Source organism: Columba livia, chromosome 6 (assembly GCF_036013475.1).
Source record: "Columba livia isolate bColLiv1 breed racing homer chromosome 6, bColLiv1.pat.W.v2, whole genome shotgun sequence".
NCBI classification, from domain to species: Eukaryota; Metazoa; Chordata; class Aves; order Columbiformes; family Columbidae; genus Columba; species Columba livia.
In genome coordinates, this window is record NC_088607.1 from 12,073,098 (window position 1) to 12,099,163 (window position 26,066).

The window sequence follows — 26,066 nt, forward strand, 5'->3', positions numbered from 1 at the left end:
GTGCTTGTTCAGAAGCCATTTTTTTTTTCATCCCTTTGACTAATATTCAGGGATCCTTCCTTGGAGGAATGTGAATGAATGTCTCTGGACCATTTAATTTTCTCTCCAAACTCTGGCAGCAATCCCCCATATTTTCTAGATGTGAGTGGTTTAGGCTCGTCTTTTGCAAATGTAAAGCTTAAGGTTATTTATGAAATCTCTAACACCTTATAACTGCAAATGAGTTACACCTTTCCTTCGAGGACCTCAACCCCTCCTTCCCTCCACCCCTCTGCTCTGGCCTCTCCCTCTTCTGTTCAACATGGGTGAATCATCTTCATTAGCAAAAGAACAGGACATCACCTTCAGTGTTTTGAATGACAAGAAAACATTTCTGGGAAGAATGTGTCAGTCTGGAACAGTTGAATCTCAAAGGCCAGCAAGGTGATACCTTCAAAGATCTTCCATGGCTAAATGCACTTGTTATTTACTGACTATTTTATTTTCTTTCTTTGCCACAGGAAGTATTTCCACGGCTGCTGAGCCCCAGAGCACAAAAGAAATCCCTACCTATGTAAATGGTTGAATTGACAACACTGATATGTATCTGTATCTAAAAAAAGAGGAGATCTCACTGCATTTGGACTTTTAAATTCTTCAGATGACAAAGGGTTTTTAGCTTTAAGCCTGTGCATGTGGACATTATACTGAGACCATAGTGGAACTGCATTGTACAGGTGTTCAATTTTAGTGGGGGTGGGGGGAGAGGAACTGGTACCACTATTCACTCCTGCAGCCCTTCCCCTCACCCCTCCACTCTCTCTTTTTTTTTTTCTGATGTCTCTAATTTGTAGAAAATTCATAATGATATAGGCCAAGAATATGCATGGGGGTCTCTTCTTTTGGGAGAGGGGTGGGCTGGGATGTGGGGGGGCAAGGGCTGGGGGGAGGTGGGAGGGGTTGTTCAGGGTTCTTGGCTTTAGATTTAACTGCTCTTTTAGCACTTTGGGCTGCAGGAGGGCTAGCTGCCCTAGCAGACTTTCATAGGACACACAAGAAATCACACTGGAGTTTCAAGGCACTGAAAATATTCTTGGTCAGTCTGGATTATGTCTTTCTTTGGACTCTGCCCTTCGTTCCTCTATCTGCAGCTGCTGCCTGTGCCCACAGCTGTGAGGCTGAGTGCGAGTGTGGGCAATCCCAACCGCAAAGCCAGGCTCTTTCTTAAACAGCTTTTTTAGCCTACTCACACCAAGGCCTCCCTCTGATAGCACTGTTGAAAGATAACTTCTTGCCTCCTAACCTTGGATGGAACAGAACTAGCATGCATTACAGGTGAGGAGGTCTGTCCATACTGCACTTGTTGGAGGTTATTGCCAGCATGAACTTACACTGTACTTTGTACCAGCCTTACACCTTCAGTTTTAGCTAAGAGAAAGCCCTAGTGACACCCTCAGATGCATTTAATGCTGATGTTTGGATTTGTCTGGGGAAGTCCCAGTAGACCTCTGCCTTTTGGGAGTCAACCCAAGGTCTGTTAACTTTTTGAAAGAAACCTCGTCCATTGAATAGGAAGCAGGGAAAGGTCTATGCGCAGTTTCCTATGGCCCTCTTGGCAACCCCCACTTGGTTGTAGATCTGCAAACTCCTGCCACTCCTGCAGAGGAGGAGGAATAGAGGAGGATTTAGCTTGGGATTGTTGCCATGCGTTTTGAACCACAGCACCACTCTTGGACTAGATCTGATTTCTTACCAATAACAGAAGCTTGCATTTTACACTGCAACTAGAAATGAGGCTGCAGAACATGTTCATGTAGACTATGCAAGGGAACAGCGGGAAAGCAGGCTTAGCATACCTCGAACAAGTCCTCCCAAGTCACTGGATATCTGGCTGAAGCCTAACTTGTGGTTACTACAGCTGTTGATTTCCCACCCAATTCAGGTAAACCTGACACCAGATTTTGTTTTGAAGTGCAAAGAAAGAAAGACCGTAACCAATATATATTTAGTAAACTGCACCAGGCGAAGGCAAATAGAGGCCAGTTCAAAATCAGTGTAGCGCACTGAGGAGGCACCCTGATTCCTGACATGAGTGGGTTCTGTTCAATAGACATTGCACAAGGCAGCCTGAGTCAAAACCAGGAGATAGCAGCATTGTTGTCATTGCCTGGAGTCCTGGGGCGGGCGTTTGGTGCTGGTGGTGGGTTTGAATTTCTGTTACAAATTAAGCACAAGCCCAAATCAACCTACTTGCTGGCAAAGAAAAGAAGTGATACCAAGTGTAAGAACATTAGACCCGTAGTAGTTAAATGATAATCACAGTAAGTCCTCTGCCTCTTTCTGTAGTTTCTCTGAAGACACCAGAAACACAGGAGTTTGTATGGCTTTGCTATTGTCCTTGCAACTACAGCTTTAAGAAAGATGGGAAAGTTTTGGCAGCCACTGTATAATATTCCCCACTGAAGTCCAACATTAGCCAACTTATTTTTATAGTAAGCCAATCAAAAAGTTTTCTTAGTGTTGGAACTATTTCTAATTTTAAAATTACTTTTTTGATGTACTTTTTCATCTTCTGTTTCCCTTTCCTTAAATACAATGTAGCGTAATGTATAATTGCTATTGTTTATTGCTTTTACAGTCATATTTATTAAACAGATTATGTCTCTAAATGAAGGCTGGTGTTTTTGTTGCTCATTTTAGCTCCCACATTGGGATCACTAACACAGTAGGGAGTTGAAAAATTCAAAAAGAAAGGGTAGTGGGAGTAGAAGTGGGAGAGGGTGGCAACAGTATGCTTCTGAAAATATAGTTCCTAGAGGCAAGATGCCGATATGAAGGTAACTTTCTCAGTCCTCGCTCAAAGTGCTTTATAAAGTGAAGCTTGGTACTGTTGTCTCTATTTTATGGATTGTGAAGCTGAAGGATGTTGTTTTTCTGATTTCCAAACAGGCAATGGTAGAGCTTGGAGCAGCTGCCTGGAACTCCAGCTCCATTCCCTGCCCATGGCTATCCTTTCCCATAAAGTCTCTGTTAAAGGTTCCTTTAAAATACTTTTTTTGACTACCCATTTGCCAATACTGATGAAAGTTTCGATTATTCACATTGCTGATCAATCAGGTTTTACATGTGAAGAAAATGAGGCATAGGAATTTTCTTGCAGCTTGGCAGATGACAGTGAACATATGTTGTTGAGAAAAAGAAAGAAAACGTAGCTTCTCTGCTTTTCAAGTCAGGATGCAACCACCAGATCATTCTACCTCTTTTAGCTGGCTCATTGTTCAGTTCTCCAGCCTTTTTTGTACCCCTGGCATAAGAATGTATGTATGTATGCGGTATGTAAATAATTGAAGATCTGAGGTTTATGCATTGTCAACAAACAAGGCTGTGGTATCTCATGTCAAGTCCAGGAATGATGAGTTTGCTTATTGGAGGAGCGCATAGTTTTCACATCCTGGGCAAATCCCAGTGTAATTATAATTACCAGGCTAAAATGTTAAAGCAGAGACTGCAACCCTTCTTCACCTGGATGAATGGCTGGAGCAGCCATGGTGCAGGTAACTCAGAGATGTGTGTGTAGATGGAATCTCCTTTTATAGTCGAAGGGCTCACCTGAATTAGCAGGCACCTGTTCTGCCCATACACAGTAAGTCTGGTTTTGGGAAGCATCTCTCAAGCATTTTCAGATCATTCTCTTCAGCACGTTGTGCGTCCTGAGGCAGAGACTCATTGTTATTTGTCATTGTTGTTTTCTGGTTTGTATAACAACACAGCAATTCATTGCTAATGGCTGAACACTGAAACAATAAACAAAGAATATCCCAAATACTTATAAAATCCAATATGATTTTTTTATGAGGATATTATGCCTTGAGAGAATAAAAAAGTGTGTTATCATTTGTCAAAATGAGCAGGGAGTTAAAATATGGTTAAAAACTCCAAGTGTTTTCCTAATTTGATGTTTATTCTCTACCATCATCATCAACTGCCAAAAACCAGAAATATGGATGGGACAGATACATTGGCTTCAGAGAGATTTATACTTCTCCAACTAGCAGAACATTTGGTCCAAGGTGCTGGGTTGCCTTTCCTGGAAATCAGTAGGTGCTAGTGTTTAAATACTTTTGAGGATCTGGGCCCCAATTGCTTGCTGTTAATATGTGGCTATGTTTGATTGCTTAAGCTTTTGGTGGAAAGCAAGACTCTTAAAACACTTGCTGAAATGCTTATGCAAATGAAATGGGACTTTCCAGTGACCCTAAATGAACCCTGTCTTGGTCCTGTCAACTTCTGCTGAGAATTTCTGACAACTGCATTTAGTCTGGTACCTAGAGATGATAACAAGGGATTAGTATCTTATCTGTGTGCTGTCATCTCTCATTGAATGCATGGGAAGTTTCCTTGCTACATTATATCTCTGGGTAAATTCAGTGCTTTAAACAGTATCCCTGATTGCAGAGCTACCCTGTTCATGACATTTAAAAAAAGAAAACTGTGTTTTCCTTCAGTTAATGAGATATTGTCCTTGCATTTCTCCATGAAACAGAATAAAAAAGCATGTGAATAAATAATACTTGAGCTAGAACAGATCCTTTTAGAGTGCTGGTGTGATCCTGGCCATAATACCCAGAAGAAAAGACTGAAGTCAAATTGTTTTCTGATTGCAAAGATCAAAGTGCTGTCATGTACCAAGTCATCATCCTAAGAGATTTGTTTCATCTGCAGTTTTAACTTTAGCTTTTCTTTTCCCTTATTTCCTACTGAGGAATATGGCCATTTATTACTGTTCATTTTGCAGAAAGCAGGACCTAGAGGAGATCTGTGCTGTTATGTATTCCCCAGTGAGAGAATTACAAGACGTTTTCCTTGTTGTTTGCATTGTGATACAGCCACCCCAGTGCTAGCTGCTGTATGCACATGGGCGAGAAGGGTCACATTGGAACTGGATAAAATTAACAAAATTATGGAACATGTTTTCTCACCTCTGAATCTCATATTGTAATCTTGTGTCATTTTGACAAGTGGACTTTAACCAGACCTTCTTTACATAAAAAAATCTCAGCATTATGTGTGAGAGCTCTGAATGAAATGGACAGTCCACCATCTAAACAGCTCAATATAAGATTAATGGCTTGAGTCCTAGGAGGTAAGAGATGCATGGGAGACCAGCCAGCCTTCCAGGGCAGTAGCTCCATGCTGTTCTGTCTGTGCAAAGGCTTGCTTTCTACTGGGGCAAATTAGAGAGATTTGAAGTTTGTGCTAATTTACGTTGTGTCCTCAAGGAATTTTATGATCTTTTGATAGCAGAGAGGCGAGAGTAGCAGGACCAAAATACATCCAGTCAAATATTTAACCTTGACTCTAAGTGCTTAGAGAACAAGGCCATGCTTGAGTTTTGTGTAATGACTCCCCACCAAGCTATAATAGCCCAGCCATGTGTAAGCAGAATAGGAGCCAGACAACTGTTGGATTTCCTGAACTTCTCTGAGTCTGTAGCACATCCAGCCATTGTGGGCACAAGGATCACTAACAGTAGCCAGGATATTGCTTCTGTTGTGCTTCAAATGAGTTGTATAAAAGGATCCCAACCAGAATCATTAGTCTGACATGCCAAGTGCTGTATCCACTTAACTGCAGAGAAAATAAGATACAAACCCAAAGTTTTGTAGTTTTAACAATTTTTTGATGGAGAAGCCCTGAGAGATGAAGATGCCAGAGAAAAAATGTAGCAAAGCTGTCAAGAGTCATGATTGCCTGCTTTTGGTACAACATAGATGCAAGAAAAAGCCTCACTTTTTCTAACAAAACCCTCCTTCAGCCTTCTTTAGACGAAGTTCGATATGTTGGTGTTTCTAGAACTGCAGCTACCCTGGCAAATAATGACTCCCCAGCCTGAAAGCGTGGGCCATTTGTGCCATGGACCATGTTAATCCTTAGCATGCCCCCACAGGCAGCTGGAGGGTAGAGCTCTGAAACATGAACTAGACTGACAGCTGCCTCCATCTTGCTGCTTGCTGCAAAAAGATGAATAATGCATGCAGCACATTTAAATGTAGTGTTAGAAAGTGCTTTGAGGGAGAAACCCTTCGATTATTAATCCTGCATGGGAGGAACATCCTTATTCTGCCACCACAGAGAAAGCCCAAACTGAGGGGCTGAACTCTCATCTCCACACCAGAAGGGTCTGGGATGCAGCGTGTCTCCATCTCCCTGTATGTGTGGTGCACTTAGGGCTGAGAGGCCCTCCTGGAGCCAAGGTGGTCTTAGTTCTGCTCTTGGCATTTTGGCTGAAGCTGGAAACCTTCCTTAACCTCTGTAGCAGACACAGATATTATACAGACTGCCCATCCGAAGTGATTCCTGCCCGATGTCACCTCAGGTGAGTGCATGAGACCCAGCACTCTTGAGAAGGGCGCTGTACATCATGTGGCGTATTTACACCAGATGTTTCAGAACCAATAACTCTTTTTCCCACTTCTCACGCCCACCTAGTGCCACCCAGGGAGTGTGAGATTCAAAACAGTGTAATCCTCCTTCAAGCTCCCCTGAAGCTACAACACGTCTGTAGCAGAGACCTGAGGTTTTCTCCCTTCTATGTCCTTGTGGGTGAGGTGAAGCTGTTTGGTCTGAGCTGCAATCCACTGACCAGCTGCACCTCTGTGTCTCTGGAAAGTGCTTGCTCAAGAGACCCAGAAGAAGCACTAATAAATGTACAACCAAAATCCTTCCTCAGACCATGCCATGGAGCCACACGACCAGAGAGACTGGCCTCTGAGACACTGATTTCTTGAACAAAATCTTGGAGTGGGCTGTTCATGGAGCAGGTTTTCCCCTGCTGCTGCATTGGTTTATGTAGATAGAAGTGTTTTCCACTACAGATGAACTTGCAGGAAGACCGTTTGGTTAATTATTTATGTTTCATTAGTGACTAGAGGCCCTGGCACTCTTAACTGTCACAGGATGAAAGACAACTTGTATCCAAAATAATGTGCAGTTCAGGGGGGAAATTATCAAAGCCACAGAAAGCAGTGAAATTTCCCAGCTGATGTTTACACTTTGAAAAACATTTCCTTAATGGACATGAGAGAGGCCCTTTGTGAGTCTAGAAACTTTTCCTCCTCACTTGAAATCCTAAAATACAGAAGTCGCGTTATTAATCCCACTTGCCTGCCACACGTAGCTAAGCCTAAACCAGGGTCAGAGCCGGCATGCCCATCTGAGCCTGGATGTGACTGCAGAGGAAAGCTCCAGAGTTTGACTGCTGACAGTGCCCCATCAGAATGGCTGACCTGCTGATCTGCATTGACTCATTTCTCATTACTGGGATACTTTTTCCCTCATGTCTTCATGCCACATTGACCTGAAAACTTACCACATCGCCTGCTGCTGCGGGCCTTCCTCGCATTTCATGAGGGTACCCAAAGAGAGCCCATAGCCTTCATTTGGCCTCAGTGTTTATCTATAAAACTGTAGCTCTTTTTTCCTTTACAGTGTTTTTAAGATTCCTCAGGCCTTTGATGCAGTTACAAGAGGAGCTTGTTTCTGCTAAGGCACAATCGGGGTCACTGGAGTTAACTTCAGGGGAAAATAAACATTAGTATATGTTCAGCAACACCTCGTTGCTGAAACTTCTTGAGCATCCAGTGTATGTTATGATGTAGGAGGATTACATTTAGCAGCTCTTAGTAAAAATGGAATTCTGATCCTTCCCTATCAATCTATTTAGCTTTACTGTTAATCTAAACGTTTTTATTAATTAAAAGCAATGATTCTTCTGCAGGTAATTATTGCACCCTTTTTACTAATTTCAAAGAATGTTCTGGTTTCAGGGAGAGGAAATTTACTTTCAATCCTTAGTTTTACTTGAACTTTTCCTTCATCTATACAATAGTTCTTATAATTATCGGTAATTATTGGTAATTATGGTAACGCAGAGGGCAGCCAACATTATTTTGTTGACATGTTTGAACTAGATTCCAAAAATAGATTATTGTATTTTCTCCCTTTCAAAATTCTGGTTTCCACATTGTGCGTAGCAAGATACTAATGTGCATTTTTCCAGAACTTACATAAAAAGAAGGCCCCAGCTCTTGGGAAACACATAAATAAAAAGGAGAAATCATGAGTATTTCCAGCTCTGAAGTTGGATCCCATTTTCATATCTCATGATCTTTTCCCCAGTATTCATGAAAAATTATGCACAAATTAAATGACAGAGAAGCTAAGACTTGAGCACCTGGGGAAATAATAACAATGAAAAGCTCTTTTTTTCTCTCCTTTTTTTTTTACTAGATGATGCATGAAAGAGCATTAAAATCATGTCCACAGAGATCTCTACCAGCTATCTGCAGATGTGTGCTGGTTGAATTAGCTGGACACTCACTAGCCTTTGATTTTGGCATCTTTGAATATTTCAGTGCTTTTCCAATGGACTGTAAAGTGTACAGTTAAAAGGAGACTTTCAGAAGCATACAGAGGACCCCTTTTGTGAATTCTAGTATTGCTTTTCAAAGAACTAAAAAGCCTTTCTTTTTCTTGAAGAACAGATGAATTGGAAAGGTTTGTTATACGCCCAGCCTTGAGAGACCCTCTGAGTTGTCAAGGCCCATTGTCTTCCAGAATTTGGCAACAGATCTGAAAGATGAATGTATTTACTTTGTGATCATTTCCACTCACATGGACTTGTTGCCTTATTTACAACCTGATCCTGAGTGCTGGAACCCAGGATGGAAAAACTGTAGGAGTAAACTCCACTGCTCAGGCGCTCCATGATGTCGGCATCTATGGAAAGAAGGGAAGGATGCTGTCCTGGGAGCTACCGTTCCCTTCTGTAATTCAGAGGAATCCCTTTCCTCAGCATCTTGCCAGATGTTGCTCTGATGCGATGGCCTGAGATGGCAGAGAACCTGGTGTGGTGGTTCATCTGGTCCATTCCCATCCTGTACACTGATGCAATCTTCCTCATCCTCCTTTGTCACAGACATCGTAGCTGAGTAATTCTGAGCTGGAAGAGGGGCTAAAGAGAGGGAATGGAGAGATGTGGCAAGGGTACAGAGTTTTGTAGCAGACTTGTATGACTATGCAAGGACCAATGTCATTTTAGATAACCACTGCAGTGAAGCAAACCCTCAGCTAAGGTAAGGGGGTGAAGGCAGTGAATTGTATGGGTAACAGCAGCAGGTCCGGCTGAGGAAGTTCGGCTGAAATGGTTCTCAGGAAAGCTCCTTTAGCCAGGAAGACTTGGAGATTCACTCCCTGTTGGAAGGGCTGCCTGGGGTTCAACACCCCTTACTCACCTAGCAGCAACCCTATTAGCTAATAATTTGTGCCACAAATTTCTCACACTGATACAGTCTCTTCCACAAATCTGTTCCCAGAGGCTCCTGTTGAGAACACTCCTTCCCTGTCTTTCCAAGCTGACCTTCGTTTATTGGTCATGAATTCTTAAGAGAGAAACACTGAGAAGTGTAATGTAAAACCCCCTTGGCATACATTGGAAATACCTCATTGCTGTATTTTTAAAACTAGATCTTATTTTTCCAAAATAAAGTGACATGGGAGATATCTAAACAAACCCCAAAACAATGTCACATTCTTTTCTTCAAAAGTATTACTATTTTATTAAGAAATCAGAAACAGGTGGATTTGTTTTGTTTTTCCTAAGACAGCATCTTAAAGCCTTTTAGAAGATGCAACAAAGAGGAAAAATAAAAGCCTAGTTCACTTTATCAGAAATTTTTACTGGTAAAGATACCAGAATGCCTCCACTTCTAAATTTTGTTCAGTACTTAAATACCAGCATATTAAGAGTTTGTAGATTTTGAGTTAAGTAATACTATTACTATGAATAAGATGTATAAATGCAGCCAGAAGTTTCCTCCAAGAAAAGGCTCAGTGAATACTGATGATGATTATTAGCAATTTTTTATTTGTTTAATTAGAGTTCTCAGTTGTTGAAAACGTGGTCGTGATTATCATATTAACCAGCAGACACATTAATTACCAAAAGACAACCCTGCATGTTTCTACTGGATTGAAGTTAGTAAAGAATCTTATTCTTAATTAAATTCACTAGAATACTTCCTTAGCCTGAAGACACATAAATGGATCCTGTTTTTTAAAATCCCTTTCAGTCAAATAACCACTTAACTAATTTCAAATTAAATATCTTAGTCAGGATTTGAAATTACTCACTCTTCTCAGGGAATTGCATTTGAATACTGTTATAAATCACCTAGGGAAATGTTTTCTTCCCAACTATGAAAAGAAAAAAAAAATAAATAAAACATTATTTTAAATGGGATCTTAATTTATTTTTCTAAAAGTGAATTCAGCAGTTGGTCACATTGGAAACCAGCATTTTTCAATTACTGTAAGCAAGAAGCCCTCTTCATATCAGTACTTCAGTGCACCTAAGTCATAATTAGCAACATCTGTATCTTTGCTTTTCACAAATCCTTTGTTACCACTGGGAATCAAACTGTGTCATCTCTTTCAATTAATAATAAATTTTTCAAAGAAATAGATTTTTTCAGAGAGAAGAAACCATAACTGTACACTCATTTGAGGGCAAATCTGCCAGTCAGTTTCTCCAATATTTTCACCCAGTTTTAGTTTAGTTTTGAATATGTTAGCTTCACCAGAATGGAACATCTCTGTTTCTCCTCAGCAAGCTTTTTTGTTCACCAGAGCAGAACAAAAGCAAAAAATGAAGCTGTTGCCAAGATGTTCACAACAGCCGCAGCATTTGTGCCTCTCTGACCTCTCCCTGCTATTTTGAAGTGCAGCAAAGACACTTCATCTCCCAGCCTGAGATCTTTTCCAAAATAATGAACCATAGGAGGAATCTTCTGGATCTCAGTGCTGCAGGCAGTAGGGTTTGGAAGCCCCTCTGGATTAGCCTGTGTAACTCTGCAGATGCCGTTCTCTGCTGTGGGACACACTGGGGTCAGGTCTGCATCGTTGTGCTGACACCAGCGGTGCTGGGAGCTGGAGGAAAACACAGACAAGTTCCCACAACTTGTTTTTCTTGTCTACGGATGGTCTGTTTTCCCCAACTCCTACATCTCCTCTTGGAGTTGTATCACGAGACATCAGCCAGCAAGGACAGTCCAGGATTTAAAAAAAATTGTTTTTATAAAGATGCTCCTATGGCATGTGGACTTTGTAGGTAACCCAGGCTCATCCTGATTTCAGATTTACCCACCAGGGGAGTAAGGGTTTAAGGTACCTACCAGCTCTTGCTGATATACCTGTTCTCAACATGCTCCTGCTTCCAGGCAGCAGAGTGATCATGTCTTGAGTACTAAAAAACCAAAGCAAAGAAAATTCTAGTCCAACTCCTGCTCTGAGCTTGGTGATGTCTAGGTGAGATGGGAAATTTTAGAAAGACATCTATTCTTAACTAAAGCATTCATGTCTTTATGGTACAAAGATTCACTTGCAGAAGAAAAAGGATTAGGCAAGAAAATAAAAAGTATTCTACAAGGTTCTGCAGACCTTTCTCATGACAGAAGCCCCACTCAATATCCTGATAGTGAACAAGAGCTCAGTGCCCCCATTTTCTCCACCACCATAGCTATGCAGGAAAGATGAGTCCCTGGAGAGGTCTTGAAGCCACCAAGACTTGAGTTTGAATATAAATGGTAATGGCATAACATTTTTTTCAATTTAGTCGAATGATGGGGTAAGAGAAAAAAATCAGTGGAAGTGCAATTTGGAAGCTAAACTTCAGGTGTTCACATCCAGAAGGAACCTGTCAGTGTAGATTAACCTGCTTCTAGGCTAGGGCTTCTTTTAAATGTCCTGGATTTGTTTAAAAAAAAAATTATATATATATATATATATATGTATTTATATATTATATAAAAGTGTGTGGGGTTATTTATCTTTTTTTTTTTTTTTTTCTCCTTATGAAGGCCATTATTTGCCTGCTTTTTGAGCAATGTTATGTAATCCCCAGTGAGCAGGGCATTGGGAAAGAAAAAGCTACAATAATCACTACAAATTCTGCATCCTCAAGCAGCCTGGCTACTGATAAGTTGTTCCACAAATTAGCCATATAAATCCTTCCTTCTGGCAGGTGATGGTGCACTGGACACTATGAGAAAACCACTGCTTAAGTAACAGGACCTGAACACTGGTGGTCCTACTCGTACTTCTACGGTGCTTCTACACCTTCTACAGTGGCTTTTCAACCCTTTTTCATGTCTATACTTCATACTCACTGCAGTAAGTATCCACTCATCAGAACAGTGTAGTTCGGCTCCCAGCCCAAATCCCTTTATTTACCTATGTCTGAACTGCTCTAAGGATGAAATGCTGCTTTATAGCACTTTTCAGGGTATATATTGTGCTCTTCTAGATCAGACTTACCATGCTGCTTTTTTTTTTCTCTTTTTCTATTTCTTTTTTTTTTTTTTTAAATCTTTTAATCAAGTCATCAGGAAGGAATTTCAGCAAGCTGAAGAAACAGAATGGCTCCATTATGAAATGAGAACAGACCTCACCCTGCCAAATTTCCAGCACGCCGGGTCTCTGCCCCTGCTTTGGAGGAAGCTGAGAGGGTTGCAGTGATATGTGCAGGCAAACAAGAAGTCTCTGGGTGATATTGCTTTAATCACTTCAGTGAGTAAGAAAACTAGGCTGTGGTAACTTGTCACATAAGACACTCATGAATAAAAAATAGTTAAGCAAAACCTGCTACAGGGGCAGATGCTGTTCTTTTCTAGAAGTCCTTTCAGACTTAATGCTGGGGGTTTTAGCTGAGTTTGTATGTGATTGTACTATTTAGTCATGACAACAAAAAGAAAGATAAAATAATCTTTGGGTCCAGAACTGCAGAGTCATGTACATCCCATAGGAAAGAGCTCTTCAGCCATGACTGGATGTATCTTTCAGCTGAGGGAAGAACCAAGCAATTTCTGGTTTTCCAGACAAATACGTTTTAATAAGGCCTCAGGTCAACATGATCTTTTCAGTAAGACATGACGAGCAACTGCTTGGAACATTCATGGTGGTTACGAATTGCTTCTGCTCCAACAGACTGTGGATAAGCCTCCTCACTCAGTCAAGTGAGAAGATTTGCTGATTACAGCCCGGGTGTTAAGTTAATGTGACGGCCTAACTCAAGAGGGCTTTAATTAGGTTGCTCTCAGATCTTCTGCATTTGTATTTTCAGTATAAATTGCTGATCCTTCTCTGTTGTTGTCTGAGACGACCGGTTGTGGTGCAGCCATAGGGACTGGTGAGGTATGGGTGAGATACAGCTACAGCAACGTGTTAATAAGCAAGTGTGACATCAACAGGAATGGGACCAAGGGCTTAGAAAAAGTGAGGAATAGGCAAAAATCCTGCCTCTGTGGCTTTCAGTGGGAGATTGCCAGGATTTTGTTCCCATTTATCATCCATACTGTCATTCAGAGGGCAATAATGACTGCTCAGATGGGATATTTTAGCTGTCCACACATTGCAATTGACCTACAAAAGGTCAATTGATGTCCTACTGAAATCAGCAGGAACTGATTAAACATGCAGCAATGGTGGTGAAAGGTACTGACTGGGTGGGAAAAAAACAATGTCATTTCACTGACACCTTCAATAGAAATCTGACGATTTTCAACAGAAATCATCCAAAGGCTCTTGAAGTGCACTGGAGTTATGTCATTAACTTCAATGAGCTTCTAATCAGGGCACACACCTGGATAAGGCATAAAATCAGCATGTTATTCTTTAAACATGGAAAAAATATTAAATTGGAAACTCATTTTGTTTCACTTAGGCAGATGTGATTCCTCACTACCACTGCCCTTCCCTCACGTCTTTCATTATCGGAATAACAAAATAATAAAATTAACTCTCTTTGTTGTAGTACAAAAATTGCAACTGAATGCTTGGAAGCCTAGCAAAGGTAAAACACAAACTAAAATCCAGAAAATAAAATAAAGGACTTAGCTTAAGCACACCAAAAATATTGATCAAAGATCTTTAAACATTACCTTAATAGTTGCAACTGACAATTTCAGCAGCAGCATCAGAAAAAAAAATTGTGTCTTCCTTTGTGTTTGCATGACTGGGTGTGAGGTGAAAGGGAAAATAAAACTATGAAGTGCCCTAATATTCTTGATTTGGATGAATACACCCAGAATACTTGGAATAATGAATATAACCAAGAGATGGCAGCAGTTCATACACTATTCATTTACTTTATTTGTTCTGCAACATTATTTTCTTCCTATATTGTACAAGGAAATTATTATTTAGCTTATGATGTAAATTGTCTCCATTATAAAGGGAAAGGAGGGGAAGAGACAAAGGAGAGAGTAACGAATAGTGTCATGAAAGGATCTGGAAATCTGTCTTAGGCATGCATCCAAGGACTTTTTTTGGAAAGTAATGATAACTGTTTGCTGCATGAAAGAGCTAAAAACCAGCTGGAAATCTCTTATAGGTGTACAGCTACACTGGTAACTGGTAAAACAAATTTCCTGTGATCTTCTGTGGTTCTAGGACCATAAATCCACATCCCATTTTCCCAGGCAGAGATAACTGCTGCCATCTGGAGAACCTTACATTTGCTTTGAAGGTGGGATGCTCTAAATGATGCTCCACTGAGCAGCTTCAACGTTGCTTCTCCAAGGAGGGAAACTGCTTGAAGTACAGAAGTGCTGTGGTAAAGGGAACTACAGGGCTCATGTTTAGTTACAAATGTGCATCTAAAAAGAAATCCTCCTGTACACTGAATCACTGATTTTCACTCACTTGTGCATGTTCAAAACACCTCTTTCTTCAGGAGCCTATCTTGCAGGGACTAGGTGCTTTCCAGTGGCTTCCATCTTTTTTATTGATGAAAATATGACACCTGTGAAATCTAGCAACTTTTTTGGATAGACAATAAAATTAAAAAAGAAAGGCTGAAACTACTTCATTTGTGAGGGTGGATTACTTTAAAAAGAATGTGGAGTGAATGAAGCATTGCTACAATAGTCAAAGGAAAATACTGCAGTTATTAGTCATATCTTATAAAGGACTTAACAGAGGGACAAAGACACACTCCAACTCCCTGATTATTTCAAGGAGGAAAATTTTGCATTAAGTCAATTAAAACATCTTGAGGGATTCAAAAAATGTTCAGTGACTTGGGAAAAGGTGATTGCATCAGTAGAAAACTTAGATCATAGCTCAGTAGTTCAAACAAATACAGATAATCATAGACTTGCTTATCTGACAGGTAGATAGCTAGATAAATATACAAAAAAGCCTAAATTATCACTGCTAGACTAAATCCCTTTGCGTTGTGATCAGCCTAGTCTACCATCACTGTCTTTCACAGAATCAACAAATTATACTTTTATCCCTTCACTGCTTCAGAGATGAAGGAATAGTCGCAACAAAATCCAGAATGCAGATATTCCATCTAAAGTGGTTTTTGGGTGTGGTTTAAACCCAGTCCACATTTAAGCCCAGTCCACAGTCCAGATGGGTGGTCGCTAAGTATTGCCCAAGCACCTCAGGGCTGCTCCCCTGGACAACCTGGGGAAAAAAAAAGTCTTGTGTATGTGTATACGTTTTAGCACTGCATATATATACCTGAGCACATCCATTCGGCCCATAGATCTTACCAGCATGGCCTGGACTGTAGCAGAGTGGCTTAGTGCTGCCTAAAGGCTGCCCAAGTCCTGGGGAAAGATGCTGATCCAGGAAGAACTGGCTGAGAAAGTCTTGCAAATGCTGCTATAAAGATAAAAACAACTTCTCTGAGTACAGGCTACTCCTTGTCTTGATGATTTGTACATGTGTGAATGATCTGGATGATCTGCCTTCTAGTTCCCCTCCTTTATGATTTTGTTAGGTAGGGACAAAAATATCCAAATTCCCCATGTCCTAGCTGTGTGCAATATGCATTGGCCTTCCCAGTCAGGTTTCCTCTTACTTGCCCTCATCATGAATTTTGCATTTTAGGGAGCAGAAGTCATCCTATTTCAAAAAGAAGACTCCAGGTCATAATTCAGGATTGATATTTTGAATCTTCCTAGGCCAGAGCCTAAATTCCCCATCTTCAGAGTAATTACTTTAAAATCATATGCAATTCAGAAGAAAGGATACAGCAATATTAGATTTGTTTCTAAAAGTCTTGAGTAGTGCCTCATGATTATTATTAGCTAGCGCTAATTGGCTGTTCCTTCAGCACAGAGAACATTCCTGACTGTTTTTCAGAAATGGCTATTTCTTTCACTCACTCTGTTCACTGTCAAGGTCAGCTAATGCAAAGAGTACAGAATTTTGTCCTAAAGCTAGGTGGCAAGATAATACAGTTAAATAGTTTAAAGGACTTCATTCACATGCTCTTATAAAATGACATAGCATGACATGAAACACTCATCTCTTCACTTGCAACTAAATAAAGCGGTAAAGTATGGTGATTCTAATTATAGTGTGTTTATATAGAGTACATTTCTCAAACAAATTTCAATGCTACTTAAAAAAAAAAAAATCAAACATGTCAAAATCTGTATAATGAATTAATGTGCATTAAAAATTGTGCCAAATTAGCACTTCAAAATTAATGATCAAAGCTCTGCCAAATCTTTTGAGAAACTTTTGTGCCTTCATGAATTTGCTTTATAAGTAATATGGTATCCATGGATGCTCACTTGCAGGCAATAGTTATTGTCAAGCTACAAGCTACAAGCTACTGTGAATTATTTTCAAAACAATCACGGGGCATAAATTCTTAATATAGAGATCCTATTCACCTTTTTTTTCCCAGTCTTCCACTGCTTTAATTTATGCTAATGTAATGCCATTGATTCTGTTAGGGTCAAAAAAATCTAAAATTGTAGTAACTTCTTGTTGGAGGGAGATATTGAAAAGGAATTGATTGAACAGGTCAGTCAGCTACTGAAGTAAGACTTGTAAATGTAGAAGTGGCAGCTTTGCTTGCTGTAGTCCAAAGTCCCACTGGGGATCCAGGCGTGGAGCCATCAGCTCATCAAGCCAAGGATGGCTTCTTACTGTGTCAGGACCACCAAGAGCATGGCAGGTCACTCATCCTGTCTGTAGCTTTTACTGATATCTCTAGAGCCACAAAAGATCTAGAAAATACTTAGGACACTAGTCCTGACCAACTTTCTGTCTAACTTGATGGCTTCCACCCGGGAAGAGCCTGGCAATAACATTTTTGTGCTTGTACAAAGTTCTTACCAAGCTCTTAGTACATACGCGGTAAGAGGCTCATTGAACCTTTACTGCAGCAATGAGCCTTCTAGGCATGGATCCTAAGGTTTCTGGGTTATGTATTGGAGGACTGAACATATTATCACCTTAAAGTCATCTTAGTTCATCCAGGCGGTGAAAGGATGCTGAGAAATCCTGAACGTAAGCAAAGCATTCCTGTGAAAATCTCATATGAAATTTATGTGAAAAGTGAAAAGCATGACCGTAGCAGCAGGGTAAAAATGCAGATAACATGGGGAAAAAAAATAAAAAATGAAAAAAAGAGTAGGCAGGGAGAGATACAAATTTTGAGTAGGTCTTTTCATATACTCAAATCTGTGTTAGTGCCAGCAATGTAGGAAGTCAGTGGGTGTCTGATTATTATCTCTTGAAGACAGAAAAATTGCTATTGTAACTTTTTTTTTTTTTAAATCAGGTGAATTTTTAAATAATAACGGAATGTATATATAGCAGCACCATTTGCCCTTTTTTTTTTTCTTTTTTTTTTTTCATTTCCCTCCACCTGGCTTTCTTATACAAAAGCTTCCCCTTTGCATACCATTGGTAGCTTGGAATACGAACAATGTATTTTGTCTTCAGCTTAAGTTCAATATGTGTTTCTGAACTACTTGGTGGGGGGAATCCCTTTGTAATGGCTTCTAAATAAATTCACTATCAATTTAAACTATTAGAGCAACATAAATCAAAATAATTAGGATATTAAAATACTTTGTGCATTTCCAATCACTGGTTTATTGCAAATCTGGATATTTTCCAAGGTACAATAATAGAATGAATAAATTGGAATGTTTCCTTACCCTTAATACGAAACCATTTGCTCATGAAAAGATGATTGATAACTTGCATTAAGCACAAAGCCAGACTGATTTGCAGACAAGCTTGAGGAGGGGCTGGAAGGAAAGGAGAATAAATGTCACATTAACAAAACATTACACAGATGCACATTCACACACACTAAGTGTATTAACCAAATAAAGAAGAAAACAACATCAAAGCTTTCATAGCACCTCTTCTCATTAGAAAAATATACTAACTCTGTGCAAATGTAATTGCTAAATACACCATGGCATGGAGGAGATATGTGGAGATTCTGATTGCAAGTGCCCTGAACCAGTTCAGAAAAAAAGCTAGGGTTAGGGTACAGAGTGAGAGAAACACAAGCTGATGGCAGTGTCAGCTAAGTTATTGGCTCTGTCTTGTTTCTGATCTCTCTACTATCTTCCTTCTTAAACTGAATAATTTTGTCTTACAAACTGTGTAAGTCCCCTACTGGGACTACGGATCGTAATTAAGCTTGTACTGTCCAAGACCACGGTCTGTGGGAGTTGCCATGTTCTTCTGCCACTGCCACAAAAAGTGTCTGTCTGACAGGGCAGAATCAACTTTCCAGCCTCAGAGGTCTTTGTTTCAAGCCCTGATGTAGTGTCCAAATGTTACACATACATGTGCATCCATGGGCAGGCTTCTGCCAGCTGGAGAGAGCAGGGCTGCAATCAAAGCCCAGTCTTGGGCAAAATACAGCAGGGTGAGCATTATCACTTGAAGAGATCTCCGTGTATTTCTGTGACTCCTCAACACCTTTGTCAGTTGTAGTTTTTTTTTTTGTTCTGCTTAGGTCTGGGACAGGCTTGTAATTTGCCATATCCTCCTATTAGCTTTCCTTTTATTTATTTTCCTCCTCCCTGAAGAGGATAAGAAATGCTTTACCAGATCAGATTAAATGTCTATCTCAGATGGTATTCATTGACAGATTCTTAGGGAAGAATATAAGAAACAACATAAATATTCACTCTGTGGTACATTCCTCTACCTTTCTGAAGAGAAAGCAAACCAATAGCATACCACTCTTCTGTTCACTTACATTTATTAGAGTCACTTCTTGGGCCATCAGCGTTCACAAAGTTGCAGAGTCACCCAGTGCCTCTGATGTATGGGCTACATAGAAGTCTACTTCCTGATGGAAAGGTCCTTGCACCTTAATCTCCTAAGGAAATCAATCTATATGTAACTAATGTATGCCAGCAGACACAAAAGGGGAATGAAGAGTGCTAGACACAGCAGACATAGCTACAGCCTACATAAATGGGGAAGAAAAGAACTCCACTGTAGTGAATTTGAAACAAGTATAAGCATTCTTGAATCAAGTGAAAATAATTGTGCCTACAAAAGACTGCAGTGAAAAATGTGTATTACAGTACAAACTAGAGAATTCTGAGCAGAGATCAAGATGCTGTTTTTCCTCAGCATTTGCTAATGCTACAATCACTGCACGAATATTATGCCCAGGTCTGGGGTCTGATATTCAGAAACGATAGTGCCAATTGTTCAGAAAAGAGGAATGAGTGAAGTACTGAGAAACATGCCCCAAGACAAATATTTAAAGAATTCAATCTATTAGTTTATAAAAGAGACTGAGTAGTTTCATCCCATTTCATACAGATTTCAGTGGGGAGGATGAGTTTACTATTGAAACTCAAGCCAATAAAGCTACAGTAAACCCAGGGATTAGAATTCAAAATTGAACAAACAATCTGTGTGGTAAGATACCCATTTTTTAATAGGGAGAATATGAATCATTAGAATAATGCACCAAGAGCTTTCACAGTATCACTGTGCAATTTTGGATTACCATCAAATGCTTATAGATTTTGTTTCATTTTGTTTTCTTTCCTAAAAATATTACTTAAAGAAATAAGCTTAAACAGAATGCAGTTGAAGCGTGTTGTAATATCCACATTATATAAGTAATCCTTTAGAAGTTCACTTTGGGTCCTTTCTGGATTTGTAATGCAGAAGCTGATGACTCTGAAATACCTAAGGAGGTTCAGCTGCATCTAGCAGAGCACAGCTCTATCTCTGTAAACGTATTTCAGTGCCAATGCAAAGCAAATGCACACCCAACGCAGTGAGCCATTGCTTTTTGAAAGTAAATCCTTTGGGTTTCGTTTATATGTCCTAAGATCCCTATTAAAAATGTGTTTCCTTTCTCATAAGTCACCACATAACTCCCTGCTAATCCCCCTCATTTACAATGAATATTAGCTTTATGGAGAATGGCACTAATTAATCCTGCATAACTATAATTTAGTGGCTGGGCTGCACAACAGCATGAAAATTAGCATGGCATTGGGTGCCAGGTTATCGGATTCATTTTCTGGGTAAGTCCTATTATGTTCTGTTGGATGGGCACAGCACACAACGAATTAAATTACATAGCCTTTCAATCAGCGTTCTTGTAAGCCAGAAAGCTATCTTCTAGCCCTTTCACTCTACAGAAAGCAGTGCTTGCTCTGAAGGCACTCTTGCATTGTACTTGACCAGCTAATCGCTCTACCTGGACACTAATTATTAGTAGTAGCTAATGACTAATGATTTTTCCTGTAAGGTCATATCCCAAGATGATACCAGAGTCTATAAACATTCTCCTAAATTGGTAATGACCGGTGGTAAAGATTATGATTAATACCAAGTGGCTCACTTTCTGAATAAAATATAAATGAACACATCACAATAAAAATAATATTACACTGATAAATAGCATAAATAAATAGATAAATATAGTCTCTACTTCATTATGAGGTGTGATGTTGTCACACATCATTCTCTCCACAGGGGCATTACCCCTTTGATGTTGTCCATTAAAAGACCTGGGTTATACTGCTGAGTCTGGCAGTGACCTGCCTCAAGTCCAGCCCTCTCTGCCTGATCCTCTGCTGCTCTTTTCAACTTTTTCCAATGTTGACAGTACTTTTGTTCAGTGTACTGACACCAACACCTCCAGCAGAGACCTATCCCATGAAGTTGACTCAGATTGTTTCTGTGCTGTCAGTAGATACAGAGAGTATTTTGAGGATGTACCTCAGATCTACAGCTGCATGAAGCATCCTTTGGAAGTTCTTCTCCAAGATACAGAGTAAGCAGGCTCTTAGTTTTGATGATTTGGTTAAGAACTCCCAGTTCATTAAAAGATCCTGGCTTATGCATGCTTGTTTATCTGCTCTATCAGCTAAGACAAAAGAGATGGCAGAGTAAGGGAGATTTTTAGACTTTCTTACTGCTAAAATGTCTGGGTTATAGAGATACATGACTACATTCCACCAAAAAGAGGAAAAAGGAAGCCAAATAAAGTGAAAACATTCAGAAGTGAGAAAAGCAGCACAGGACTACAAAGAGATAACTGGAGATTCTCCTTGTTTCGTTATTTATATTTCCCGACAGTGGCAAAAAACCACATTCCTATATTCCATATAAAATATAATGCACTTAATTGATCTAAGTAATTTCAAGGCTGCTGAATAGCAGAAGCCTCCAGAGTGGAATATTCTGACTTAATGATCACATAAAATTGCTCAAAGTGTTCTTAATATCATTGTAATTTCTGAGTTTATTTAATAGTTGAGGGGGAGAGAGGGTAACATTAACAGTCATCTGCATCACTTGCATGACCGCATATAACAAATGAGACATGTGTATGCCACAAGAGCCATCATTTTTAAATGGTTGCAGTAAAAATGCAGTTCTATTGAGCATTTGCTTTAGGGCATGACACAGTTTTATGAGGATGATATTGCATTAGGATTCAGGATACCTCAGATTTGTTTCCAGGTGTTTGACCTTTTAAGGAGTCAGATCACTTCTTTGTTGTACTGATTTTTCCCCTTTCTTTCTCAGCCTCATCCATTCAGTTCATAAAAACTTCGGCCAAGAGCTATCCAGCTCAGATGTCCACCACAATATGGTTGTAATCCACATTACACCCGCAGAGTAAATGGTAAACAGATTTCTGTATTTATTTGTTATCTCTTATGTTGTGAACAGCAGCCTTTCATCCCTAATCATTAAAACTTTGGTTAATTACAGATTATTTTTTTTTTCTCACTGCCCTAGGCTCAGACTTGCTTGCAGATGTGGGTCAACACATTCACAGGCCAGAAGCGCAAAGCCACTATGGGCCTATTTTGAAGCACAAGTGGGTAGTATGTATATAATCAGCACAGGTGCTTCTTAGTGCAGGTGAGATCACTGATTACAAAACAGTGGTAGGTGAAGTAGCAGCATGTATTGCTCGGTTGGATAGCTTTATTCTCTCTAGCCTGATGTTTGTCTGGTGTTGAATTAAGTCCTTTCCCCAATCTCTGCCAACCTTTTCAGAATTATTTTGCAATATTAAAACAAGAATTAAGATTTTAAAGCTAATTCAGTATTCTTCTCTACTCCTACTACCCCTCTGCTCTGTTTGAAGTTATTTTAATCTCCTCTCAACCTTGCAATTTTTTTCCTTTTTGAGTTGCCTAATTTGCCTCATTTCTAAGTCATGATGATATCCTCAAGACACCAATTCATAACTTCCTCATGTTGAAATTGTTCATTAAAATCTAATTTTTACCATCTAATTCTAGCTTTTTAGCTAATTAAATCAGAGTAATTATAAATATCCATCTTGCAACATTGCATATTGACATTTTAATATAAAGACTTGGAATGGAAGAAAAGCACCACGGGAGAACTTATTTTATTTCCTCTAGCTGTAAAGGAAGTAAGCTAAATCATAAATATATAGATTAAAATACTCTCACCTAAGTTAATTTCAATATTAAGTTTATACTGCCATTAAGGTTTGCCTTAATATAAACCATAAGGGACCATATCTAATTTCAACTGCTTCACATGAGGTATGTTTGGTTTGCTCAGATCCATTATTTAACAAAGAGAACTGAAATGCTCAGAAATAAAGGAACAGCTCATGCTGCATTTGATCTGGAGTTCAACATGAGCTTTAACATCTTCCAAAAATATTACAATATATTGCAGAAAAGAATCACTCAAGAGAACTTTTAGTACTTTTTTTCTAGTTTTATTTTAGCTGATGACTCTAGACTAGATTCATGGCTGAATTTTATAGGATTATATTGCATTAAGACTCTCTGTGACACCAAATAGCTACCTAAAAATGTTATAAAGTTATAAGAAGAATTTCTTTATATTTTTAAATTTTTGGCAACCCTAACTAGAAGTTATAGACACTGATGGCTAACAATATACTGACGCAACAGTCTGAAAAATATGGATAGGGGAAAGACAACCAGACTTGTAATAGGTTAATATATTATCACTGCAGGATAGGGATATGATCATATGTGCAATTCTGCAGTTATAGATCCTTTTGAAAGAGTGTGGTTTGGAGAGCTTGATGCCAGTTCCACAAATAACACTGCTTTTAAAAAGGCTTCAGAAAAACATAGGTAAAGTAGGTACATTGTTATGAGAGTAAAAAAAAAAAAAAGATTTGTTGAAACCAAAATGATTTACCTATTGGGATCCATTTTTATGAACTTCCTGTAGATCACTGCCCAGTTTCTTGCCAAATTGCTTTGTGAAATGTGGGGATGCTCACTCACTGTTTGCACCGCAGTGAGCCCAACTTCCAATTGCCTTGCAAATGGGTCCCGCTGGGCCTCTAGGTCCTGAGCCACAGAGCCAAGAGTTCAGATGAGCTGAAAGTCCCAGCCCATGTCCTGACAACAATCTGCAATCTGAGAAGCGAGGAGGTTTCAGCTCCACTGCAGCTGGGAATTGACTTAAAGATGATGGTAAGTTGAGAAGTTTAATTGGTTTTTGGGGATCTAAAAGATTAGACTCCTAGATTTGTCCTTTTTCTAATTTTTCAACATTATACAAAGAAGTACTTGGATGTTCTGTATATTTTTTCTTTTTTAATGAAACAGTAGATATATTTGCTGAGAACTACTGGCAAGAGTGAAGACACTAGACAGAAATTCTTCACTCAGAGTGCCTCAGCCACAACAGAGATGTTATCTCACTCCATATTTTACACAACAGCTCAGAAGTTTGTCTAGTGAAGGCAGCTAAAGTCATCATTGCCAGTCTCCACAACATACATTTACTTCGATTCATGCAATCTGCCTCTGTAATGAGACGTCTCACACTAAAGATATAACCACTAAAATAACTATTTAGCTATAATAGGTAGATGATTCTAAGATCATTTTAATCAAAAGTATCAGATGGCTTGATATCTGTTGGCAAAAATTTTCTTCTTGGCAATGGACCAATGAATTCATAGAACAGACACAAGGGAGAGTTGTTTCAGGCCCAACATCAGTTAAAGGACAGTGTTCTTCATGGACATTATGTCACTGCAGAGAATTGTGTGATTCAGTGGCAGAGATAAGGGATACCTGCATGTAACAGCAAATTCAGGGGAGCATTCGCTGAGGATGAGTATAAGCTGATCCTCCAGAAATTTGCAGCTGCAGCTTTACATGCTGGAATTGTGAGCATTGACCTGCAGCTTTTGAGTAACAGGTCTTGGTGAGATAACTGGTGGGCCACTGGCAGTGGTTGGCACCCAGAAATGCAGTGACTCTGGGGCTGCAGTTCATTAACTCTTGTGAAAACAAGATAAGAATTTAGTCTTGTGGCAGTCAAATGTGAATGTTCTATTTCAAAGCACGGAATGTTGAACCTCTATGGCAGCCTGCTGGCTCTGATTTTACTTGGGATAATGCAGAAGGGTTATTCTGGAAGTCAGCTTTCTTTTGGAAATAAAAAGGATCTGGCAATTACTGCAGTTGATTATTAAGATGAAGAGAAAATGAATCAAACAAAGAAAGCAATCTTACACAGCTATCATTTACTTCTATTGCCAATTTAGTGGCATTAACGTACTGCACATATGCAGAGAGAGGTTAGTGGTAGGTGCGCATGACTTTCAGAAGATGTAAACAACAGAATAAATATTTTGAAAGCATTGATCTTGGAGAATGACAGTTGCAATATCATGGGCATAAAGTTAATGATGAAAGGATATGGAAAATAACCTTGGAACATCTTTATTTTCAACCTGGTGCTCAGTCAAGAGACTTTTGTACCATGGAGGTCCAAGGATAAGGATTACCAGGGCAGTTAAGCTAAATTGGTTTTACACTGCAACCCAGAGCTAAACAAAGAACTGGTATAATTGTCTGTTGTCTTCCTGAGGGGACCGAAAACCACAACCAAAATGAGCGGATACCAATATCTTGACTTATCTGTCCCACTGCCTCAAGAAGGGTGAATATTATCCTTGACAGAATCAAAAGGCAGCAGAACAAAGGGTAATTGACTTTTTTAGGGCACTCAGACCTATTTTTTAGTTTTTCTTCGTATGATTATCTGAGCCACGGTCTTTTGGTATCATTGGTGCAGGGTCCAGATATCCATGCCAATAGCCTGAGTGCTATTGCCAGTAAGTTGCATAATTTGTCAAGAAATTATGAGGGATTTGATGTAATTTACCCTTTTCTTCCATGACCTATGATACAACTCTCTACATAGTACTATAAATAAACTAGCCTGACTCGTCAGCCTTTTCCTCAAGCTTAGATATCAGATGCATGTGAGGAAGACCATGAAACAAAGGATATAAATACACTTTGTCTGGTCTGGTCACCTTCAGCACCTTGTGTCTTCAGTGACATAGAACCACTGAGATATTTTGATCTCATGTGCACCTCCTGTTAAGGCTTTCTTCCCTGTATCTTGTAGTGGATGTGCATGATATCTGGACACCTGATTTATAAACCTCAATTCTTGCCTAAAACCAATAGTCTGGTTTTTGCATTATTCCCATTCTTTAGCATATTATGCCTGTTTCTCTCCCTGTGAATCTTCAAATTCTTCCTCTACTTTTAACTTTTTAACATCTCCCCGTTTTCTCTATATACATTATTCCTTCCCTTTGATTTTCCCTGCTTATTGTACCCTTGGCTCTTCAGCTCATTCCTCTCTCTGATTGTGTATTAGGCTTTTTGTCACGAACTGACAGTCATTTTCCCCAAAAACTATTCTGAAGA

General features: G+C 39.5%; 1 protein-coding gene and 1 long non-coding RNA gene across 7 annotated transcripts in view; one reads left to right on the top strand and one right to left on the bottom strand.

Moving 5' to 3' along the window:
- SORCS1 (sortilin related VPS10 domain containing receptor 1) overlaps nucleotides 1-2,648 on the top strand; it is a 285,482-nt gene extending 282,834 nt beyond the window's left edge. For all 4 annotated transcript variants that reach the window (XM_065067076.1, XM_065067077.1, XM_065067078.1 and 1 more), the window contains one exon: nucleotides 501-2,648. In XM_065067076.1, the coding sequence (XP_064923148.1) occupies nucleotides 501-557 (57 nt within the window). In that variant the 3' untranslated portion in view covers nucleotides 558-2,648. The remainder of the gene's footprint in view (nucleotides 1-500) is intronic.
- Nucleotides 2,649-3,895: 1,247 nt separating this feature from the next.
- LOC110363281 (uncharacterized) overlaps nucleotides 3,896-26,066 on the bottom strand; it is a 159,431-nt gene continuing 137,260 nt past the window's right edge. For 2 of the 3 annotated variants that reach the window (XR_010473456.1, XR_002421249.2), the window contains 3 exons: nucleotides 18,009-18,101; nucleotides 15,597-15,708; nucleotides 3,896-15,507 (listed from right to left, as the gene is read on the bottom strand). This is a non-coding gene — a long non-coding RNA (uncharacterized LOC110363281). The remainder of the gene's footprint in view (nucleotides 15,508-15,596; nucleotides 15,709-18,008; nucleotides 18,102-26,066) is intronic. The other variant, XR_010473457.1, reaches the window with a different exon arrangement.